General features: G+C 49.1%; 5 protein-coding genes; 2 read left to right on the top strand and 3 right to left on the bottom strand.

Moving 5' to 3' along the window:
- Positions 1–607: 607 nt before the first annotated feature.
- On the bottom strand, positions 608–2,291 carry FFUJ_03330 (related to neutral amino acid permease; the record flags this gene model as incomplete). XM_023575166.1 has 4 exons in its annotated part: positions 608–1,114; positions 1,170–1,750; positions 1,806–2,067; positions 2,115–2,291. 4 exons carry the CDS (start codon positions 2,289–2,291, stop codon positions 608–610), a joined length of 1,527 nt encoding a protein of 508 aa, XP_023428392.1.
- Positions 2,292–4,420: 2,129 nt separating this feature from the next.
- FFUJ_03329 (uncharacterized protein) lies at positions 4,421–5,548 on the bottom strand (the record flags this gene model as incomplete). XM_023575165.1 has 2 exons in its annotated part: positions 4,421–4,520; positions 4,572–5,548. 2 exons carry the CDS (start codon positions 5,546–5,548, stop codon positions 4,421–4,423), a joined length of 1,077 nt encoding a protein of 358 aa, XP_023428391.1.
- A 5,244-nt stretch (positions 5,549–10,792) lies between these two features.
- FFUJ_03328 (related to exportin T (tRNA exportin)) lies at positions 10,793–13,911 on the top strand (the record flags this gene model as incomplete). XM_023575164.1 has 2 exons in its annotated part: positions 10,793–12,341; positions 12,392–13,911. The coding sequence occupies 2 exons, from the start codon at positions 10,793–10,795 to the stop codon at positions 13,909–13,911; spliced, it is 3,069 nt and encodes a 1,022-aa protein (XP_023428753.1).
- Positions 13,912–14,743: 832 nt separating this feature from the next.
- FFUJ_03327 (uncharacterized protein) lies at positions 14,744–15,433 on the top strand (the record flags this gene model as incomplete). Its single annotated transcript, XM_023575163.1, has 1 exon — positions 14,744–15,433. The coding sequence occupies one exon, from the start codon at positions 14,744–14,746 to the stop codon at positions 15,431–15,433; it is 690 nt and encodes a 229-aa protein (XP_023428390.1).
- Positions 15,434–16,082: 649 nt separating this feature from the next.
- FFUJ_03326 (uncharacterized protein) lies at positions 16,083–19,838 on the bottom strand (the record flags this gene model as incomplete). XM_023575161.1 has 4 exons in its annotated part: positions 16,083–16,664; positions 16,721–19,596; positions 19,654–19,765; positions 19,833–19,838. The coding sequence occupies 4 exons, from the start codon at positions 19,836–19,838 to the stop codon at positions 16,083–16,085; spliced, it is 3,576 nt and encodes a 1,191-aa protein (XP_023428814.1).
- Between the last annotated feature and the right edge of the window lie 55 nt (positions 19,839–19,893).

Here is a 19,893-nt window from a genome sequence, read left to right as displayed (position 1 = left end):
TTATTCCAGCTATGTTAGTATAAGGGGCCATTGGGAGTCTTGCAATGGGCTTTATTATTAACTCTCGACGACGATGGGGGTTCAACGTTTGTACAAAGCATTAAATATCTATCCAAGAGTGTAAGTACTATAGTTATCCATGTCGCCATGCCAAGGTCTTGGCCAAACCCCAGCAGATCTTGAGATGCCTATTCGGGAATCTCGCACCAACCTAAATATCGGTGCACCCCTGCCAAGTAGCATCAAGTGCCGGAGAAAACATGATTGGTCATTGGCATCTAGTTAAGCTTAAATTTATGTAGATGAGAACAAAGTCAATTTTATATGTGTTACATGGCAACCACAAAACTCAATTGTAGCCTACTAATCTATGAGGTAACTTAGAGGACACGTTTACTGCGGGAAAACCCCTGCCTATCGCCAGGACAGCAAGCAAGCTCCCAAAGTCACATTCTGTAATGAAACCAGAGTTGGACAAGTGAGACATTATCTGTATACTGCTCACTCGACTAGCCTATGCTAGAGTTTGCTCCAAGCCATACGCATACAGGATATTTTATGATCTATACTATCAGGTTAAGAAGAAGGCAAAGAGGACCACTTATACTTAAGTATCCAGAGTATAAAGAGAGCTAGCCATGCTTAATAATAAGGGAGTCGTCGTTGAGGTAGTGTTGGCTGTCGAGTTTGAGGGCGGAGGCGGCGGAGGATTGGAATTATCCGCACAACTCCAAGCTTTACCAGATCCATGTCTAGTGGCAAAAATAAGGCCTTCTATAGAGCCATGTGTGCCGCCAATTGTGAGGAAGGCGCCAATAATGATGATGAATACGCTCCAGGCGATCTTCCCTTTCCACCTGAGGCTAGGCCTCCTCAATTTCCAGTTGTCGTGCAGCCACATACATCCGTAGGGCTGGAAGCAAAGGAAGACGCCGAAGGATGCCCCAATCAATGACACAAGAGGATCAAACACAGGAATAGCGCTGGCTATGATGTAGGCGAGAATAGTTATTCCGCCAATGCAGCCAAGCCATGCACCCCAGTGAATGAGACTGTTGCGGTGGAGGTGCTCAGAGCCGCGGAGGATACGAAGGAAGATGAATTTTGCTGGTAACTATGGCTGTTGTTAATAATCAAATGACGATATGCTGGGTTTTGGCAAGTCTTACGTGGGTGACAATCATGGCACTGACTAAAAGGCCGGGCAGAGCAAATCCGTAGCTGACCTTCTTCATGACGGGACCTGCAGAACCCAGAGCAGGAGATGCAATCTCGGAGCCGACGAAGCAGTACATGACAACACCAATCACAACGTAGACAGCAGTCATAATACTCTGCGACCAGATAAGCGCTGATGTGTAATGCTCCTGATCCTGCATCTCGGCGATGATGGGAAAGTAGGCGGGCACGCCGGCGTAGGCAAAGATGTGGCTAGAGACTGCCGCCATGCCATCGGCAAATGGAGGGGCGTTGAAGAGCCCGAACGTCGTAGAGTTTCCCTCAGTAACCGCAGGATTATTCCCCTTCTCGACTCCAACAGCGATGGTAACAGAGAAGATGGCGGTCATGATGCCGGCAATGCCGACCCATGCAATCCATCCAATCTTGCCCAGAGTTCGGATACTGGCTAGGAGACCCGTGCTGACAGCGGCGAAAATGACAAAAGCCCAGGTGCAAAGGGCGTTCTCTGATACAGCATTGAGCGCAACCGAGATACCCAGCATGGCTGATGCAGAGACAAAGACCCAATCTGTATAATATTAGTAGTAGCCTTAGTACCTATAGGGGAGGGTTAAAATGTTTACTCAGCATTAAGATGACAGCAAAGATTTCGCGGCCAACCCTGCCAAACATCACTTTTCCAGCATCATCTATGGTATACACTTCTTTGTGTTTAAGCTTGAAAGTACCGACAATGTAACCCGACCAAGATGTCATACCGCCGATGGCTATGAGGCAAAAGACGCCGGGGATAAGTCCGAGTGTATGGAACGTTTTGGGAATAGCGAGGACACCGAGACCGACCTGGGTTTTCGTCATGACGGCGATGGTACTTATCCACGAAAGCTATGCATATATTAGCGCCATAAATCATGGTAAACAGGGCTACATACGCCGCGATAGTTGGGGCCTGCTCCGCCTTCGCCAACAGTGCCAAAGACCTCATCCTCGATAGCTTCCGAGACGAGGGTATTCCTCCTCCAGTTGCTCGCGGCAAGAGAGATTTTATTCTCGTCTTGAGAGTTGGAATTGTTTGCTTCTTCGACAACAGCGATATCATCTGAAGTCATTCTGAAGTCGTAAGTGTATACTCGATAGGGTGTACGGATGGATAAGTGTGTTTGCAGAACGAACGTGTCAGAGCAGATGAATATTGAACAACGAAATAACGATGGATTCAAAGCCCAGGGGAAGCAGTTTCCTTAAATGCCTCCACTATTGATAAGACGTGTGTAGCTTCTGGCTGCTCTTTATCCTTTGCGAATTGACTTTGTGGCAGGTCATACCTTGACTGTGGCATTCGTGATTCACGCTCGGGGCAGAGGGCGTTGAATACATCGTGACTTGGCCCACAGTAAATGCCAAAGTTAGATCTCACGATTACGAGATGGATTTCGTTGTTGTAGTCACATAATGCAAGGCTCTCTCAGTACCTATTCAATGTTCTCAAAGCAGGGCCCAGGCAACGTACAGAGTGTGTTTCCTTCTTGTTTCCGCGCACTCTAATCCTTTACACGAATCGAGACTAGGCAGGTGAAGACTTATAAAATATCCCATATCATCAGAATGGCTAAATTTAAACTTAATAACACCATATCACAAGATAACAATGTTCCAAGCTGTTCTGAGCATATTCCTATCAATGTCGAGTTCAAGTTTCCTTTCTTGAGTTTGCAAATCCAAGCTCCAATAAAGATTAGCTAAGAACTAATAAAGGGTCTTTAACACACTCGTCAAGCCCATTCTGAAAGGGGCGGGCTTGAACGCCTTAGACCTTTTCTCACTTGAGGCACTTGAGGTTGTGATATCGGCGATACGTACTCTTGTTGTGGCGTCGAGTTTCCCCAACTTCTCCAGGAATCCAAAGGCACTCATCCATTCTTATTATGCGGGGGAATTGGTTACCTGTGCTAATCCGAAGACATCCGTCTTACCTGACTACCTTACTTAAAACAAAGGAGTTTAACTGAGGTCAGGCACTTACGCAGTTGGTCCTTGAGGGCTAGCACTTACAAGTATTTACTGCGAAAGTCAGGTATTCAGAAATACAGAGCTATTAGGTGTTCGTTTCATCTTATACAAGCACAGTACGGTATGCTCCAGGCATGTATTACATGAGATAACCAACGGGAACGGGGCAACTGTCACGAATACTCTATCAACCATAAGAAACCATAAGATAGGGGAAGAGGTTGGTGTATAATAATCCATTACATCTTCATTTTAATACGTAACGGAAGAATGGCCCGACGGATGTTCAAGAGTTGAGAGTGCAGGGTAGGTGCCAGTTCTCGACTACCATTGTGTTATAGAGAACACTTACTCCATACCGTGCTACCAAACTCCATGGTAGTGATACCCTACCTTGAATGTTACCATTTTATCCGAGTGGCACGGAGCATATAATACAGTTTTCAGAAAACGCCGAAATACTACGAGTAACACGCACCAAACGGCTTCACTGTCTTGCTAGCATGCTCATTGAACCGACTCTCTGAACAGATTTGTATGAAAACCGACTTCTTTGCTCATCTCCTCAGTCCAATTCCAGTTCCGAGTCAGCAAACACCAGATACACTCACCTTGTGCAAATGAAATGAACTCCCCTTCAAGAATCCATGTCAAGCAAACCATCTGACCCAAATCACATGCTACGCAAAATCGAGACCGAGCGATCTTCCTGTTCGATCGAGATGCATGGAAGACGAGCTCCCTGAAGCGACATTTGGCAACTTGCGTGTTCCCATTTGGATAATCGACGCCGTTGCTTCAGACCCCAAGTGGTCAAGGTTGGGAAATTAGATGGGTGGAGCATGTGCATTGGCGAACCCTTCACCCCAGATTTGCTGGGGTCGAAAATCGGGTGGCTTGATAATACTCCTTGGCGTCAACTAGTGTCCGCTCCAATAACAACGACACTCATAACACGAGTTGTGAGCAAGTTGAATCACATAGTTCTCAAAGATTGCGATAGAGGGATATCATGTCAGAATTAAACAATAGCAAATAAGTTCCAATCGCATATCCCAGACTGCGAATCAGATATATATAAGTACATAGAAGTAAGCCAAAAAAAAGCAATGTATTCAAAAGTCTACTCGAGTACTATACATTCCAGCAAGACCATTAAACACACAAGAGTTCATAAGTTGCCATAGCCTGCAGGCTTCAACAGATGCTAAGAGAAAGGGGAATAGTTTTAGACCAGGATGAAAGCGGCGAGACCAGCAACAGCAGCGAAGAAAGCAGAGCCGGCGAAGGTAGCAGCGCCAGCAGTAACGGCAGGAGGAGTAGGAACGCTTAGCGAAAGTCAGTAAATTGCTCAAAAGTCGGGATATTAAGATACTCACGTCTGGTTACCGCCGCCAATGGGGGTGGTGGCAGGAGGGGGAACAGCAGGTCCAGTAGGAGACTCAGGCTGGCCAGGCTGGCCGGGGTTGCTAGGGTTGCCGGGAGTGGTGCCAGTAGGGCAAGGAACCTGGATGGTAGAGTACTCAACGCTGGTGAGGACAGTGGTGTACTCCTTGGTGATGGCAGTCACAGACTGAGAGGGAATGCACTGCTCAGGGTTGCCGGGGTTGCTGGGAACGGGAACAGGAGTGGGAGGGACGACGGGCTTCTCACCACTCTGAGTAGCAGGAGGGTTGGGGTAGACGGGAGGGTGAGGGACAGTGCCGTTACCGGGGTTCTGGGGCTGTCCGGGGACGACGGGCTTGCTAGGCTGAGCAGGCTTGGTCTCGGCAGGAGGAGCGGGAGGCTGCTCAGAGCCGGGCTTGGTCTCAGCGGGAGGGGAAGGAGGCTGCTCGTAGCCTGGCTGAGTCTCAGCGGGCTTGGTCTCAGCAGGAGGAGCGGGAGGCTGCTCGTAACCGGGCTGGCTGGGCTTCTCAGGCTTGCCGGGTTGCTCAGGCTTTCCAGGCTTCTCGCTTCCACCGGTAGGCTCAACAGGGCAGATGGTGGTGGAGACAGCAATGGTCTCGGTGACAACGACGGGAGTACCAGATCGGGCGGGGCAGTCAGGAACCTCGGGACCGCAAGAGGTGATAGTCCTGATGTTGGTAGAGTAGATAGTAGAGGTGGTCAAGGGAGCCTCAGTGGTCTCGGGAACCTCAGGGACCTCCTCGGTGGTCTCGCTGCCCTGCTCGGCAGAGGTGACCTGGGGAGGGACAGGGTAAACGGTGTTGCTGGTGACAGTAGATCGAGCAGGGCAGTTGGTGACCTCAGGACCGCAAGAGGTGATGGTAACTCGCTTGGTCTCGTAGACCTTGGAGACCTCGGTGGCCATGGCACCAGAGGCCAGGAGAGCAGCGGCGGCAGTAGAGTAACGCATCTTGAAGAATTGGTTGAAAGTTGGTAATGAAAGTCTGAAGCTATAAGCTTAAAAATATGTTGATATATCGAAAGTGGTGAAAGAATGGACGACCGAGGTCAAAAGTTTCTGAAACTGGCAGCTTAGAAATGGCTTGTTGGGCTGAAGAAGAAAGAGAAGAAAAGTCGAGTTCGAGGCCGCAGGATGGTCGCATATTAATACTGATGTCCATCCGCACAAAGAGCATCAACTCCTGTACGGAGATTACGTACCAGATCATCCAGGAGGTCGACCATTCTGGGTCCAAGGGGGTTCCAGTAAAGGCAACAAACATGGGATGAAGTGTGCGGCCTTAGCAGATGGTCCATCAAAGCTGGGGGAAGCCATGTCGCTGCCCCGGTCTTTCAAAGTCGGTGGACCACCCATGGACGTTTCTGAGTCCGTGGATCCGAGACCCATATCATCCTTGAAAGATGGCTGTTGGATCACCATTGAATCTGGGTCACGGACAGTGGTCCATGACTAGGAGCACGGTAGATGTCACCATTTCATTTTCGTACTGTGGTCTCCGACCGCCGAGTTTAGCCCTCAACAATAAGAGTTTAGTGAGGCTTTCTCTGAGTTCTCAAGAGAACCGCTGCCCGAGAAGCAAAGGTGCTCCGAGATCAGACCGCTTTAGGAAGAACGTATGGTTCCTGGCATCAAACCCGAAATACCAGTGGCCAAATGGTGGTCGGAAACAAGGTGTGGACCAGTCGAACACTGTCCTTTCACCCTCTCTTCATCTCGGTCGTCCAAAGTGGATTCCGCCACACCCATCAATCGACAGGCATGTTTTGACTTCTGAGTGGCTGCTTGAAAGAGGGGGGGGGGGGTACTTCTGCGGCGCCAAGTCTAGCGAACAGTTTGTCGAGGTTTTGATACAGGTTGTATCTTTAAGCTTGCTGATCTGTTGCATGACAGCTCGATAAGGCTTCTACAACGCATGAAGAATCGGAATGGTTGTCGAAGCAATATCCAACGCTGTGTTGCTCGAGTGTCCTTCCACTGTGTCTAGTTGGCCTCACCTTAGAACGCGGCATATGAGGATCGATGCTTGGTGCATGTTGATCAGGGATAGTTGATGAGAGGCGAAGTCAGGGTGTCATAGGGATCCTATGCCCTTGATTAGAGAGAGGTAAGGTAACTGGCCCGGGCGGAAGTTGGTGCTGCGTTACTACCTAATACGGTAGGTAGCCTCTAGTCTCCCTGGCCCGCCTGCTGTTTGGAGGCCGACGGCTAGGACACAAGGACTTGTGCAAGCCTACAACCCTTTTATGCAGGGGCTCAGAAGCCTTTGTCCGCCCTTACCTCACTGGAAAAGTTTGCATAAACGTTGAGCCAGGGATTGTCGGTTGTCTTCCAGACCCTTGATAGAAGGCCAAGACATGTCTTGTTTCGCCTTATGTGTAACCTGGTATGCGGCATATAGATATTTTCAATGTTACTATACAGTATCTTGAAGCTTATTTCTTGCATTCTACAGCTGCAGCGTTCTCCGAGGCGTCTGAATCATGTTGGCTCTACATCAAAAGACGGAACATTTGTCTCGAAGGCCAAGTTGTAATAACCAATGAATTCCAGAAATTCATCTTGGATCAGCACTGCGCCATTGTGACTTTATCCAGGGCTCGCATGATTCATTTGATTGGCTTCATCTTCCTTGCACAAAATCTGATACAACACTAAGCGCTCCGTGAGACAGTGTTCCTAGCGCCACTCCTCTAATGCAGGAACCCACAGAGTGCTGCAACCACCCTCTAAATTCCGCCCCAGAAATGGATGTCAATGGTCATGAGCATCTCATCTCTTGTAGAAACTTGGCATTGATTAAACTATTGCGTACTTCAGATTAAGCTGAGGCTATCGGAACGCTATGTTGAACAAGCAATCCCCAAGATAGAAACACCAGCTGACGTTCATCACCAGATCCGTGACCTAGTTAGGCTTATCAACTATGTGGATATGAAGGAGGGCCGAAAGTGCAACATCACAATATAACCAGAACCGAGATCAAAAGGTCTAGTTCTGGAAAAGCTGGACAGCGAGAGACCCCGAATTGCAGGCCTTTAAAAGACGTATCTCGGTTACTTCCCTGGGATCGATTTGGAGAGATTAATGCTACATAGTAATTGCAAATACGAAAATGTGAGACAAAAGGAAGAGATTGAGAAGACTATGGAGTTGTGTCGGTGAAGGCCTTTGATTTCAGCTTTTCAAGACGGTATTTTCGAGGCGGTGACGGTGATCTCACATTGTAACATTGCATTGCATCACAAACTGTATGTAAAGAGGCCTCAAAGCTCGAGAGGCATGGATGATGTCGCTATGGTCATTTAACTCACAAGCGCAAATTCAATCTCGTCCAATCTTGGGCCTTGGATGAACGCTTATTCCCGCGATGCTCGTCCCTTGTCACACCATCAGCAGCTAGATAGTTCGCTGGTGTTGATCAAAAAGCAACATTTCAAGCTCATGACGTCGATTTGATTTGAAACAAAGAACCACAATATTGACATGTTACGCGGCTCGCTTTCCTGAAGGTCCACCATCGACGATATTATTCGATCGTCGATTGCAATCACAGCTAGAGATGCTTCTATTCTTGTTCGATATGCTGTGGTAGTTACCGTCTCTGCTTGCGTAACAACAAAGCCAGCATCAACATCCACACTCTGGGAGTCATTGAAACAGGGAGCCAAAATTAAACGGTCCAAAGACTTGCTAAAATACATTAAACTTACCCAAGTCTTTTCATCGCTCAGGGTCAATATTCTTGTCTTGAACACCCATACTGGACCCCTGCTTCTCCTTGGGTGGGTGTTGGCTGATTGTGAGCCAATGCCCCAGCCGGTAGTGGCTTGCCGCCTCCTCCTGACGATCATGCCGCCTGTCAATGGAAGCTTGGCAACGAATCGTTAGTTGCAGCGAGAGCCCGCGTATCAAAGAACACCCGCATTTCAGAAACAGCATAAGCCAAAAATCCCCTATCTACCTACAGTAGGTATAATAAACCTCTCCGCTATAGGAGACTCAAATCATTTTCTCTTGTAAATAATTCAAGATAAGGAAAGAGTGGATATCTCAATCATACACAGCCGAACAGCTCCAACTTGGCACCAGCAAGGAGGTGACAGTACAGATGGGGAAATGAAGCTGACGACTCTTCTCTGTCTTGAGCAGCCTAATCCATTGGTAATCGCCCTCATGCCCACCAAAGAAGGCTTTGCACGTATGTAGCGCCGAGCGCCTGTCGATCTCTGTTGTTTCAGCGCTTGAGTTGTCGATCGTCACTTTTTCCCAGGAACTATCGAGAAACAAAGCACACGGCCCACAGAAGCGGGGTCCCAAGTTCACGTCATGCGGTCGAGTAATGGACCAGCGATGCTTGTCGTTAAGCAAGAGATTCGTTTGTTCCAAGTTTCAGAGGGCGGCCATACCGACTTATTCTCCGAACGAAACATCGGTTATTTGATCGGCCCTCCGAATCAGTTTTATGCCAAAAGTTCAAACTGAGTGTTGTCATGCGAAGCGCCTACCACCATGAGTTGGCAATATCGCCGATAATAAGCGTTTCCAGACTCTAATATTCCGGCCTCTCGCCCAACCACTATTTCAACTTCATATACGATGAGACGCATTATTTTTGCGACCAGGAATATGCAAGTTGTTGACCTTGTACTTTTGCCGCGGGGTTTAATCGGCCTCGAGGAGATTTTCATTGACATCCATTTCAGGCCTCCAGGATCTGTTACCTGATTATTTTGAGCTTCAAACAGCTCTCGGACACGCTGTTATAACGTTGAGACAACCTTATCGATACCTAATATTGGCGACTAGCAATTTCATATACTTTACACCCATTGGGCTACAGTTGAAACGGCCGGAGCTTGAGGTATATAAGCGTTTATCTCACAGCCACTCACGCTCGCAAGACAGTGGACTGGCATCGATATATGGCTTGTTGGTATAAGAATCACCTCGCTGTCTAGAGCGTGCTGAGAACTCGGGTGTATATGATATCCAACTGGTCGGTGCTGGTGAGTAGAAGTTTGACGCATAATTTTGGTAACACCTTGATCGATGCAAACAAACATGGCTGGGTGTACGAAGGTTTAGTTCGTGCTTCACAGAAATCTCGAAGAGTCACTTCTATATGGCCTGGGTGCCTCAAGAATCGAAGTACAGAAGAAGATGGAGATCGAGTTACAGCTTGACTCAATTGCCCTACCCCACTAGTAGGGCCCACGTAGCCTGTTTGACCTGATATGTCGAGTCTTGGAAGGTCCCGTCATGGCTCACATCTGCCGAGAGGACGTTATTCGATATATGTTTAACTCATTAGAGTTACCAGAGCGTTGAAATCTTCTGCGTGTGTTTGGGTTCGAAAGTAGCTCAAGCCGTCAAGACTGTCGGCATATGTATGCGTTTCCAAACAAGGTTAAGTGCTGCATCACTCAAGAACTAATGCAGTATCTCGTTACATGAGATGTCAACGAGAGCTTAGGTAGGTTGGTACCTTGCAGTTGATGAGCTTGGTGATCGAGGTTCCTGAGATGGTAATGGGGGAGGCCCTTTTACCGAACATGTGCCGAAAGAGTTACCCCACATCGACCCAAGAAGTTCAGCGCACCGACTTTTAGAAATAGCACGTCTCGATAAAAACGCAGTCTTCACACGCTATTCAATCCAAAATCAGCATCAACGTCTCAAATCGCCTGTCTTTGTGCACATTTCGGCTCTCTTTGAAGCTGCTGCCATTGGGATAGCTCCAGATCCATCAGCTGTACCCCTGCCTGTTGCACAGGCTCCTTTTCCCCAGCTTTCAATCCAACCACGTTCAGGCATGACCCCTCGGTAGCCTTGTTCACCTTGTCCGTTTATTTTCTATCATAACTATGCTGGATGCTTTGTATCTGAGGCTGCCGGAGTTATAGCAGCATCGCCCATACTTGGAATACCTCTCACTCTAGTGTTTTTCACAACCTGAATCTTTGATCATGGAAGCTCAGGTGAGTTGATGCGTTGTTCTTCCATCATCTTCCTCCGTCTTTGTCCCATGACGCTCGCTGGGGTGCTCTCGTGCCCCGCCATTTCAACCGTCACTTTTGGATGGCCAAGCCGCATCGGCCCAATGTCCACACTTGCTAGGCCCGACCCGACGGAATGGTTGTTATCTGAAGCTTATGAATACATGATATCGTCTTTTTACTAACTCTGATCCCAATGGCTCAGGTCGAGAATGCCGTCGGGATTCTCTCGAACCCCACCTCCGACCAATCTCTCAAGGAGCAAGCTTTCGAATACCTAAACCAACTGAGGAACGATCCGTCAGGATGGCAAGCTTGCACCACACTCTTCGCTCGAACCCCTCAAACGTCAGAAGTCGTGCGCATGGTCTGTCTCGAAGTGGTCAACTATGCGGTGCACACTCAAGGTCTCGACCAGGCAAGCCTGGCTTTCCTCAAAGACACCCTTCTCCAATACTGCCGCCAAACATACGGTCCTAACGCCCAACAAGAAGCCGATCCTTATCACCTTCAGAACAAGCTCACACAAACATTGACGTACTTGTTTGTCTTCCTTTACCAAGACGGATGGCAGAGCTTCCTCGATGACCAGCTTGAGTTGACTGGTCTCTCCACAAATACCGACAACGTCCCGGGCGTCGTTTTTTATCTTCGAACTTTGGGTTCCATCCATGACGAGATTGCCGATATGCTTCTGTCACGGCAGAGCAACGAGACAAAGCGAAATACCGAGCTCAAGGACCAGCTTCGAGCTCAGGATATGCACAAGGTGTCTGAGTCGTGGAAGCAGCTCCTAACACGATACTCGAACAACGATACCGTCGTAGAACTTGTTCTCAAAGTCCTGGGCAAGTGGGTTAGCTGGATGGACATCTCCTTGGTTATCAGCCAGGACATGCTCGGGCTGCTGCTGCCGGTAGTCGGCCGACCAAGCACTGATGTGCAAGACAAGGTCCGCGACACAGCCATTGATACCTTGAATGAGATATGCGGCAAGAAGATGCGTTCGGCAGACAAGATGGAGATGATCTCCTTCATTAACCTGAGGGAGATTGTTGAACAATTAGTTGCTAGCCCCCCTTTGAGCGAGTACAAGGGAACCTCTCGTTACGATACGGACCTGGCCGAAGCAGTTGCCAAGTTAGTTAACACCGTACTCTCCGATATCGTACGGGCCCTCGAGGACAGCCAGATCAGTGATGACACTCGCGCTAGAGCTAATCAGCACCTCCAAGGGTTCCTCCCTTTCCTTCTGCGCTTCTTCTCTGACGAATATGATGAGGTCTGCTCGTCTGTCATTCCCGCCCTAACAGACCTGCTCACATTCCTCCGTAAACTCACTGTTGTTCACCAAGACTACGGCGGTATGCTCGCGCCAATCCTAGATGCCATCATTCACAAGATGAGATACGATGAGACTACCAACTGGGGTGATGAAGATGAGCTCACAGATGAGGCTGAATTTCAAGAGCTACGTCGCAAGCTACAGAATCTGCAAAAATCCATTGCGGCCATTGATCAGCCTTTGTACATGGATATGCTCAGCAACTTGGTTGCAACTACCTTCCAAACTCTTGACCAGCAGGGCTCACAAATGGACTGGCGAGATCTTGATCTTGCATTGTATGAGATGTACCTCTTTGGCGAGCTTGCACTTCCCAACCAAGGACTTGGCACAAAAAACCAGCCCTCTACTGAGGCCTCGGAGAGGTTGGTGGTTATGATGCAGAAGATGGTTGAATCTGGTGAGTGCTTCAGTAAATAAGCTACAGTGTGGTGATGCTAACCAATGTAGGTATTGCCAACTTCTCTCATCCCGCCATCCTTCTGCAGTACATGGAGATTTGTGTGAGATATTGCGTGGTTTTCGAGAACCATCTCTCACAGTACATCCCTCAAGTTCTAGAGAACTTTGTGCGATTGGTTCACCATGACCACGTTCGGATAAAAACACGATCGTGGTACTTGTTCCACCGCTTCATCAAGCAGCTGCGTGCTCAGGTTGGCAACGTTGCGGAGACAGTCATCCAGTCGATTGGAGATCTCTTGCCCATCAAGGCTGAGGTCCCTGGTGATGATGCCGACGATGATATGTCATCAGACGAATCTGACCACTCCGCGGATGCTCTCTTTACGAGCCAACTGTACCTTTTCGAAGCCATTGGCTGTATTTCCTCAACCCAAAGTACACCTGCTGATAAGCAGGCCTTGTACGCCCGATCTGTTATGGACCCCCTGTTTACCGACATGGAAGGACACCTCCCACGAGCCAAGTCTGGAGATGCGCAGGCCACTCTTCAAGTCCACCACATTGTCATGGCCTTGGGTACCTTGGCCCACGGGTTCTCTGACTGGACTCCAGGCATCACCTCCGCTAATGCACACGGACCTCCCGACAAGGCTGTCTCGGATGAGTTTTCTCGCGCTGCCGAAGCCATTCTCATTGCCCTCAACCAGCTGAACTCGTCTTCTGAGATCCGAACTGCTTGCCGATCAGCCTTTTCTAAGCTGTTGGGGGTCCTTGGTGCAGCTGTGCTGCCCCAGTTGCCCCAGTGGATTGAAGGACTGCTGTCCCAGAGCTCATCTAAGGACGAGATGGCTATGTTTCTTCGTCTACTGGATCAGGTGGTGTTTGGCTTCAAGGCTGAAATTTACGAGGTCTTGAACATGCTTCTGACGCCTTTGCTTCAGCGTATCTTCGGTGGGCTTACGGAGCCCATTGCTGGTACCGATGACGAGATCCAGCTGGCTGAGCTGAGGAGGGAATACCTCTCTTTCCTCCAGATTATTCTGAACAATGGATTGGACGGTGTTCTCGTCAGTGAATCTAATCAGGGCTTCTTTGAGCCTATGATTTCCTCCATCATTGAGCTCGCCAAGACCCTTGAGGGTAACATCGGCGGTAGCCGTCTGGCTTTCACTCTGATGACAAGAATGGCAGCTATATGGGGAGGACCTGATGTTGCCACTATTTCGCAGAACCCAACGGCTCCTTCTGGTAGCCCCAACCCTGCGTTCCCTGGTTTTGACCATTTCATGATTCAAAGGTTCCACTCAACCTGCTGGGAGGTTATGAAGAACCCCAGCTTCCGGCCTTACCAGGACGCTCAGACTAAGCAAGTTCTCACAGAGATTGCAGGTCTAGAGCAGACCATTTACACCAAGACAGGCGAGTCTTTTATCCAGGAACTCCAAAACAATATCTTCCCTAGCCTTGGGGTCAACGGTGACGACTTTTTACGATCTCTTACGACGTCGACGGACAAGAGGCAGTTTGCTTCATACCTGCACAACCTGCTCAAGTCCCGACAGTAGATACTGAAGGAGAACATACAATTGCAATTTAAAGGGGGGACCATGTCTGGAAAGTATGCATAGTGAGGTTGAACTCATGATGACGATTGGAGATGAGGGCGGATGGACGGATGAATGGATGGGAGCCTCACGGCGCATGTTAAGGGAGTTTTGCGGACAAACATATTAGAGCTAAAAAGAATCGTCTTCTTTGTCATTCGCAGTCAAAACAAATATTCCCCCTTTTTTTAGTTATTTCATTTGGGCGGCTGGGTCTTACGGAATGAGGAGAGCTGTTGGGGGGAGGATGAGGGCGTAGAGAGGCTTGGACAAGGATGAAAACAAATACACTTCTACATAAGTACATGACTTGTTTCTTCTGGTTGATTAGTTCCTTGTGATGACATTGTTTGATTTTTTCTCAGAGTATTCATCTGATAAGGAAACCCCTAACTTTAGGTAAAGTCGTCTAAAGTCGACGAAAGTATTACGATAATGCCCGAGGGCCTGATTCACTGTTCGGATCTGATGAAATTTGGTGTGTTTCCGCTTTTCTCAGTCGTTACTCCTTCCCAAGGTAACGAGGCGAGTGGCACTTTCTGTATGGCAACTTGAATCTATGAAAGGGGCAAGTCCATACAACAGAGCGTCACGTAAGGCATATGGGGGATATGCCTCTTCCTGATTCTTGGCCTTCTTGCATCATCAGCTTCACAGATACTAACGTCACCCTTTGATTTTGATCCCGTTATATTGCACACTCGCTATTGTCTTTCTTTAACAACATCTTCATCATTGCAAGTTTAGAGTAACGTACTTCAATTTTCACTGCTTCACACGAGACACTTCTACGATGACGTCGAATTCGCTTTCTGTTTACTCTGAAAGTCTTCCAGCGTTTGCTGAGCAAGCCACGTGCGCCAACTCACTATGGCCCAGAAGTTCAAGTCTCTTACCGCAGATGTCGTCCTCGGCTGGACCGCCCAACGAGGGAAACTCCCAAAGAATTGTGGAAGATGAGATTCAGGCCCTCGTTGAACGTATCGACAATAACATCTGTGAGTGGCGTTCAGACAATGGCACGAATCAAACCATCGATGTTGAGGAAGTCATCAATGTCCCAAATGTGCCTGCTATCCAGGCTGCTGAAAATACGGAGGTTGATGGGCTGTTCTGTGGGACACAACCAACAACTGCCTGGTCAAAACATATGGATTGTCTGGCTTTCCACCTACTGAGAGTGCGTGACAGTTTGACTGCCATCTCAAATTGCTTCCGTAGCATCATGCGGACAATTGACAGGAACAACGTGGAAGAAAGCAATAGCAGCGGGTATACTTCCAACGAGTCATTTCAGTTTGACGGTGTCAGTAGTGGCTCATATCAGCAAACGGGACAAAGCGAAGTCAATCCACCAACTGGAAGCCGGATTATCATCTTAATAAAGGCCATGCTTATCGATGAACGACAGCTTCCGTTGGCTTGGCCCCGGCAAACGTCTTCCGCCTCTTTCTTGCCCTCTTCGTCTTTTGCCTCTGCCTAAGCATGATCTGTTGTACAGCAGCCATCATGCTTCTTGTATTACCTCCTAAGTAGCGAGCACTCATCCCCGCTTCTTCTGATCATCCTTGCTTTCATGAGATGCATCGGGTTTGGAAATTGAAGGACACACAGAAGTAATCGAAGGGAAGCGAATACAAATATCAAACGTCAAAAAAAGCAAAAGGATGCTACTTGGCTTGGTCTGATCTCTTCGTCAGCAAACACCTTTTAGTCCGAAAAGCGATACATATTACATAGCGGTATACTGAATCAATTGGCAGTGTTGACTGAGCATATTCAGAGTACAACCAGCTCCTGAACACTATTATCCAGAATTCTCGAGTAGGCAAAGTAGGATTCTCACCAACCGGGTCGAATTTGTGACTAGATTATGCTTAAAATAACCCCCTGATTCCTAGAATTGACAAGATCTTGTTAAAAGTCTACCAGGTAGTGTCTGATGAGTCTCCGCATGAGGTCCACAAAGTAAATTATTCAGAGTGTTTTATCGAAGAGAAGAGAAGAGTTAAAAGCTCAGTATCACTCCATGGAACCCAACATAAACGGCTGACAAATGAGTAACATAGACCATTGGTAGTTTTCTCCGTTCAAAGGTCCTAATGGATATTGTCTGAGCCCCAAAAGGCTCATCAAATGATGTAACCTCCCCCAGTCAAGCAACGCCAATCCCGAACACCAGTTCCCTCTTCAAGTTCCACACACCACCAAAGCACCTCCTTTGCTTTGTCGGGCTGGCCACTCTCTTCGTAGGCGCGGCCCAGCGTGAACCACGCCTCGGATGAGTTCCAGCCGGAACCGAGCTTGGTGAGTGTCGAAAGGAGGGCATACGCACGATCACGAGCCGCAAGACGGTCGACAAGTGGTAGGCGGGTGGCCTTATACGCAGCAGGAAGTTCGTCATCGTCCATGGGTTCCTTGGGAGTAAATTGGGTTTCTGGTGAAGGGCCCAGGCCGAGGGGTGTCGAAGGTAGGGGAGAGACTGCCTGACTGCTTGAATTTGGCTTTGAGCTATTTCCCAGGTTGAGGTTGAGCAAAGCATCCTCCAGAGGCGGAATCGGAGGTGGCGGGAGGAGATCTTCACTGTAAATATCGAGCAGGATGTTAGAAAGGCCGATGATTGCAGTGGGATGATTTGGCGTGTGTGTGAGGGCGGTTTCAAAGTCGTTACGAGCTGCATAGGGGGCTCCTTTCGACAGAGATAGTTGACCCAGCTATGAGGAATATTAGTACACATCATATATCCTGCAGTGAGGGGGGTTCATCTTACCTCTGCATACAGATCACTCCATAGATCCTCTACGGTCTTCTTTTCGGCCCAGCTAGGAGGCTTGAGAGCACCTGAACCAGATGGATCCCTAGCCAAATCGGCCTCCAGGCTCTGAATAAGTCGCTGTGCTTCTGTGATAGCTCCCTTGGCGTCCTCCCTCATGCCTGCTCTACGGTAGAAACCAGCAATCATGAGCCAGACTTTGATCAGAAGGACCACGCGTTGAGCCCTCTCCTTATCCTTGGGGAAATGGACCAGTGGTAAGATGCAGGTGGATGCGTAAGCGTTGTCAACTGATAGCTCAGAGTAGTCGGTTGACTTCGTTTGCGTTGAGAGATACGAGTTGAGGTGTCCTATAGGCCGCCTTGAGAAAGATGAGCCTCTCGTTGCGGAGTTTCGTTTACTTGAGTAGGTAAAGAAGTCCGATTGCTGCTCGTTTTCTTCAACCTCGCCGTTTGGACCAGCTGGTGTGAAAAATACGTCTCCATCAACAACCGTAGGTCCATGGGCAGAAGAGATAGCCCCAATACTAGAGGATCGCTGTCGGCTGTGGCTCCGATCGCGCTTCTTCAGACTGTTACTTCTACCCGTAGCGCTTCTGTTGCGGCGCACTGAAGATGCTGATGTCCTTGGTCGCGACTCTGCTAGGGATCCGTTATCTCCCGTAACCTGAATCGTCGGTGCACTGCTGCGCATGGTCGCTGCAGTTTGAGGTCTGGGGTTCCTGTCGCCCACGGCAGTGTAGACCTGCCTCGTAGGTGGCCTGGATCGATCATTGCCGCCAAAGATCGTTCCCCTGATGCTCCTAAGCGTGCCAGAGGTTTTTGGTGGTTCCACGGCCTTGGGAGGGTTCAGAGTGGGCTGGGCTGCAACGTTGCCAAACAGTCTCGAGAAGAGAGTCAGCAATTCGAAGCTGGCATTTACAGCCACGTCTGGGCCTTCAAGTAACTCAATCAATGCAAGTTGTGTCATCTTCACCTCCAGGATGCTCTCCTTTTCGCCATCATCCATATCGTCGACTAGGCCATGTTTGTCTTCTGTTGAAGCATCTTTTTCCGCCTCGTTGAGGTGCTCGCTTCTATAGGCTTGGTCGGCCTTACCAAACAGAACTGTAGTATCTTTAAATTGTTCCAAAGCACCCTCGCAAGCCCTCGCGGCCATGCTATAATCCTGCCTAGCACTGAGCAGGAGAGCGAGCAGATGCCAAACAGGAATAAGAGAACGCTCTTGCCAATATGGCCCATATACCAGATCGTAGTTCTCTTCCTGATCCTTGCTTGCTGTCAAGGCAGTTCTGACAGTCTCAATTGCAGCAGTCAACTCTCTTCGCTCAGCCAATAGAAGGCCAAGAGCATAAAAGCTCCTAATATCCTTTGAGCGCCCAAGCTCAGCTGCAAGAGACTTTCTTAGACAGCGAATAGCTTTTTGTTGAATTTCGGTTCTAGCCGAGGCTTCATATGTGATTCTTGACCAATGAGCCTGGGACAGGCCAATAGCTTGCCATGCAAGGGCAATGGTATGCGGTGCCACAGGCGGATGTGAAGCGCTAAGCTCATTGTGTTCCGAAATTACAGGCGTGGGGTTATCTTGCGAGGTGATCTGCGGTAACTTAGCCAACCAGTCTTCGAGCTCAGATCCAAGCAGGTGCGCCTTTTCCGCTGCAGATCGTTGGCCATATCGACAGAGGGCCAATATACATTGCGAGATTGTTTCGAGAACGGTCGCATCATCGTCCAGACTAGGCTCAACAAGCCCGGTTTTGTCAACACGAGCCTTGCCCTTTTTGACAATCTCAAGGTAAGAGTCGAAGGCCTTGAAAGCGAGATCGAATTCGGCAACCGAAAGATGAACAAGGAAGAGAGACCGCAGGATAGATGTTGAATGGTAGGTCTTCAAGGCCGCACTGTAAAGAATATCGAGAACTCCACGGCTCAGGCTGCTTCGCCCACCCTGACCAAGGTCCTTTTCACTCCAACCTCGTCCACAGAGAATAGACCAGTTTCGTAGTACCTGATTGACAAACGCTTCGACTTCCTCACGCTCCTCGTCGGCTCTGGGAAAGGATGTCTCGCCTAGCAAAAGCGTCTGGTACGTAGCCTCGGCATGCTTGAGCTCAATGCGCAGCTGATTCCGAGGTGAAAGGTCCCCGGCTGTGTTGCTCACAAACCCGGTAGGAAAAGGTTGATCGGTATCGACAATTGATGAGAGGGCAAAGTAGTACTCCCTCCATACCGTTCTTCGAGGCACAGAGCCCTTGAAGCCGTATCCTCCTGTGACAGGAGTAGACATAGTATCCCAGAATCTTGCCCACGCTCGATAACCCGCCATAGAATCAGCGTCGACCTGTGTGATTTCGTTGCTTCGGTATGCTTCGCCGGAGAGCATGCAATATTCCGTGAGAAACAGCTCTGACCAGTAACGGAGCTGTCTTCCCATGCCTTGTTCTGCCCAAACTCGTCCAAGTGATGGAAGACCAGCTCGGTAGGCAGAGAGTGCCTGCTTCAACTCGCCGCTGCGCGCAAGGCAGTTAGCTTTGAGATACGCAGCTTTGAGTGAGCAAACACTCGTCCATTCGGCACTTCTGTCGGCTGGGTTGATCTCGCCTTCCTCCAAGTTGTTCTCAGGTAGTCGACTGACACAGAGATTATAGTCTCCTAATGTCCAGTGCAACCAACCCGCGCATACCTCAGCCTGAAATCTGTCGTTCTCGTGGGCGGCTTCCTCGTCAATTACCGCTTCGAGCTTTGGTAGTTGATCCGTAACATTGACATCGCCTGTGTTTATAGCAGTTGCTGGCCGGCCTTCGGTGTTAGTGTGAGCTGCAGCTCCTGTCGTTTTGGCAATGGCGCATTCGGTTTCGGCCGTCAATGCGAGACCTAATTGAGAAGTATTAGCTTTGCGGCTGTCATGAAGCTATTCAGAGAATGACGTACAAGCTCTGTCGGGAGCATGCTTGCGGACTTTGCGAACAAGCTCCGGGACCAGGTCCCAGTTGCCGTCGCAGCGGGCATGGTCCAGCTGATTAATGTATTGCACGGCCTTGGGCTATAGAGCAGTAGCGATACAGGGTCAGCTTCGTTGTAATCGGCGAGGGCGTTTTGTTTCGTCTTACACCCATGGTTCGTTGGACCTATTTCAGGGTTTCAGGAGATCGGTCTCGGACTTAGACTAGC

The sequence above is a fragment of the Fusarium fujikuroi genome, chromosome FFUJ_chr03, assembly GCF_900079805.1.
Source record: "Fusarium fujikuroi IMI 58289 draft genome, chromosome FFUJ_chr03".
NCBI classification, from domain to species: Eukaryota; Fungi; Ascomycota; class Sordariomycetes; order Hypocreales; family Nectriaceae; genus Fusarium; species Fusarium fujikuroi.
The sequence above is the reverse complement of the archived record's forward strand: the minus strand, read 5'-3'. Positions and strand labels throughout refer to the sequence as shown.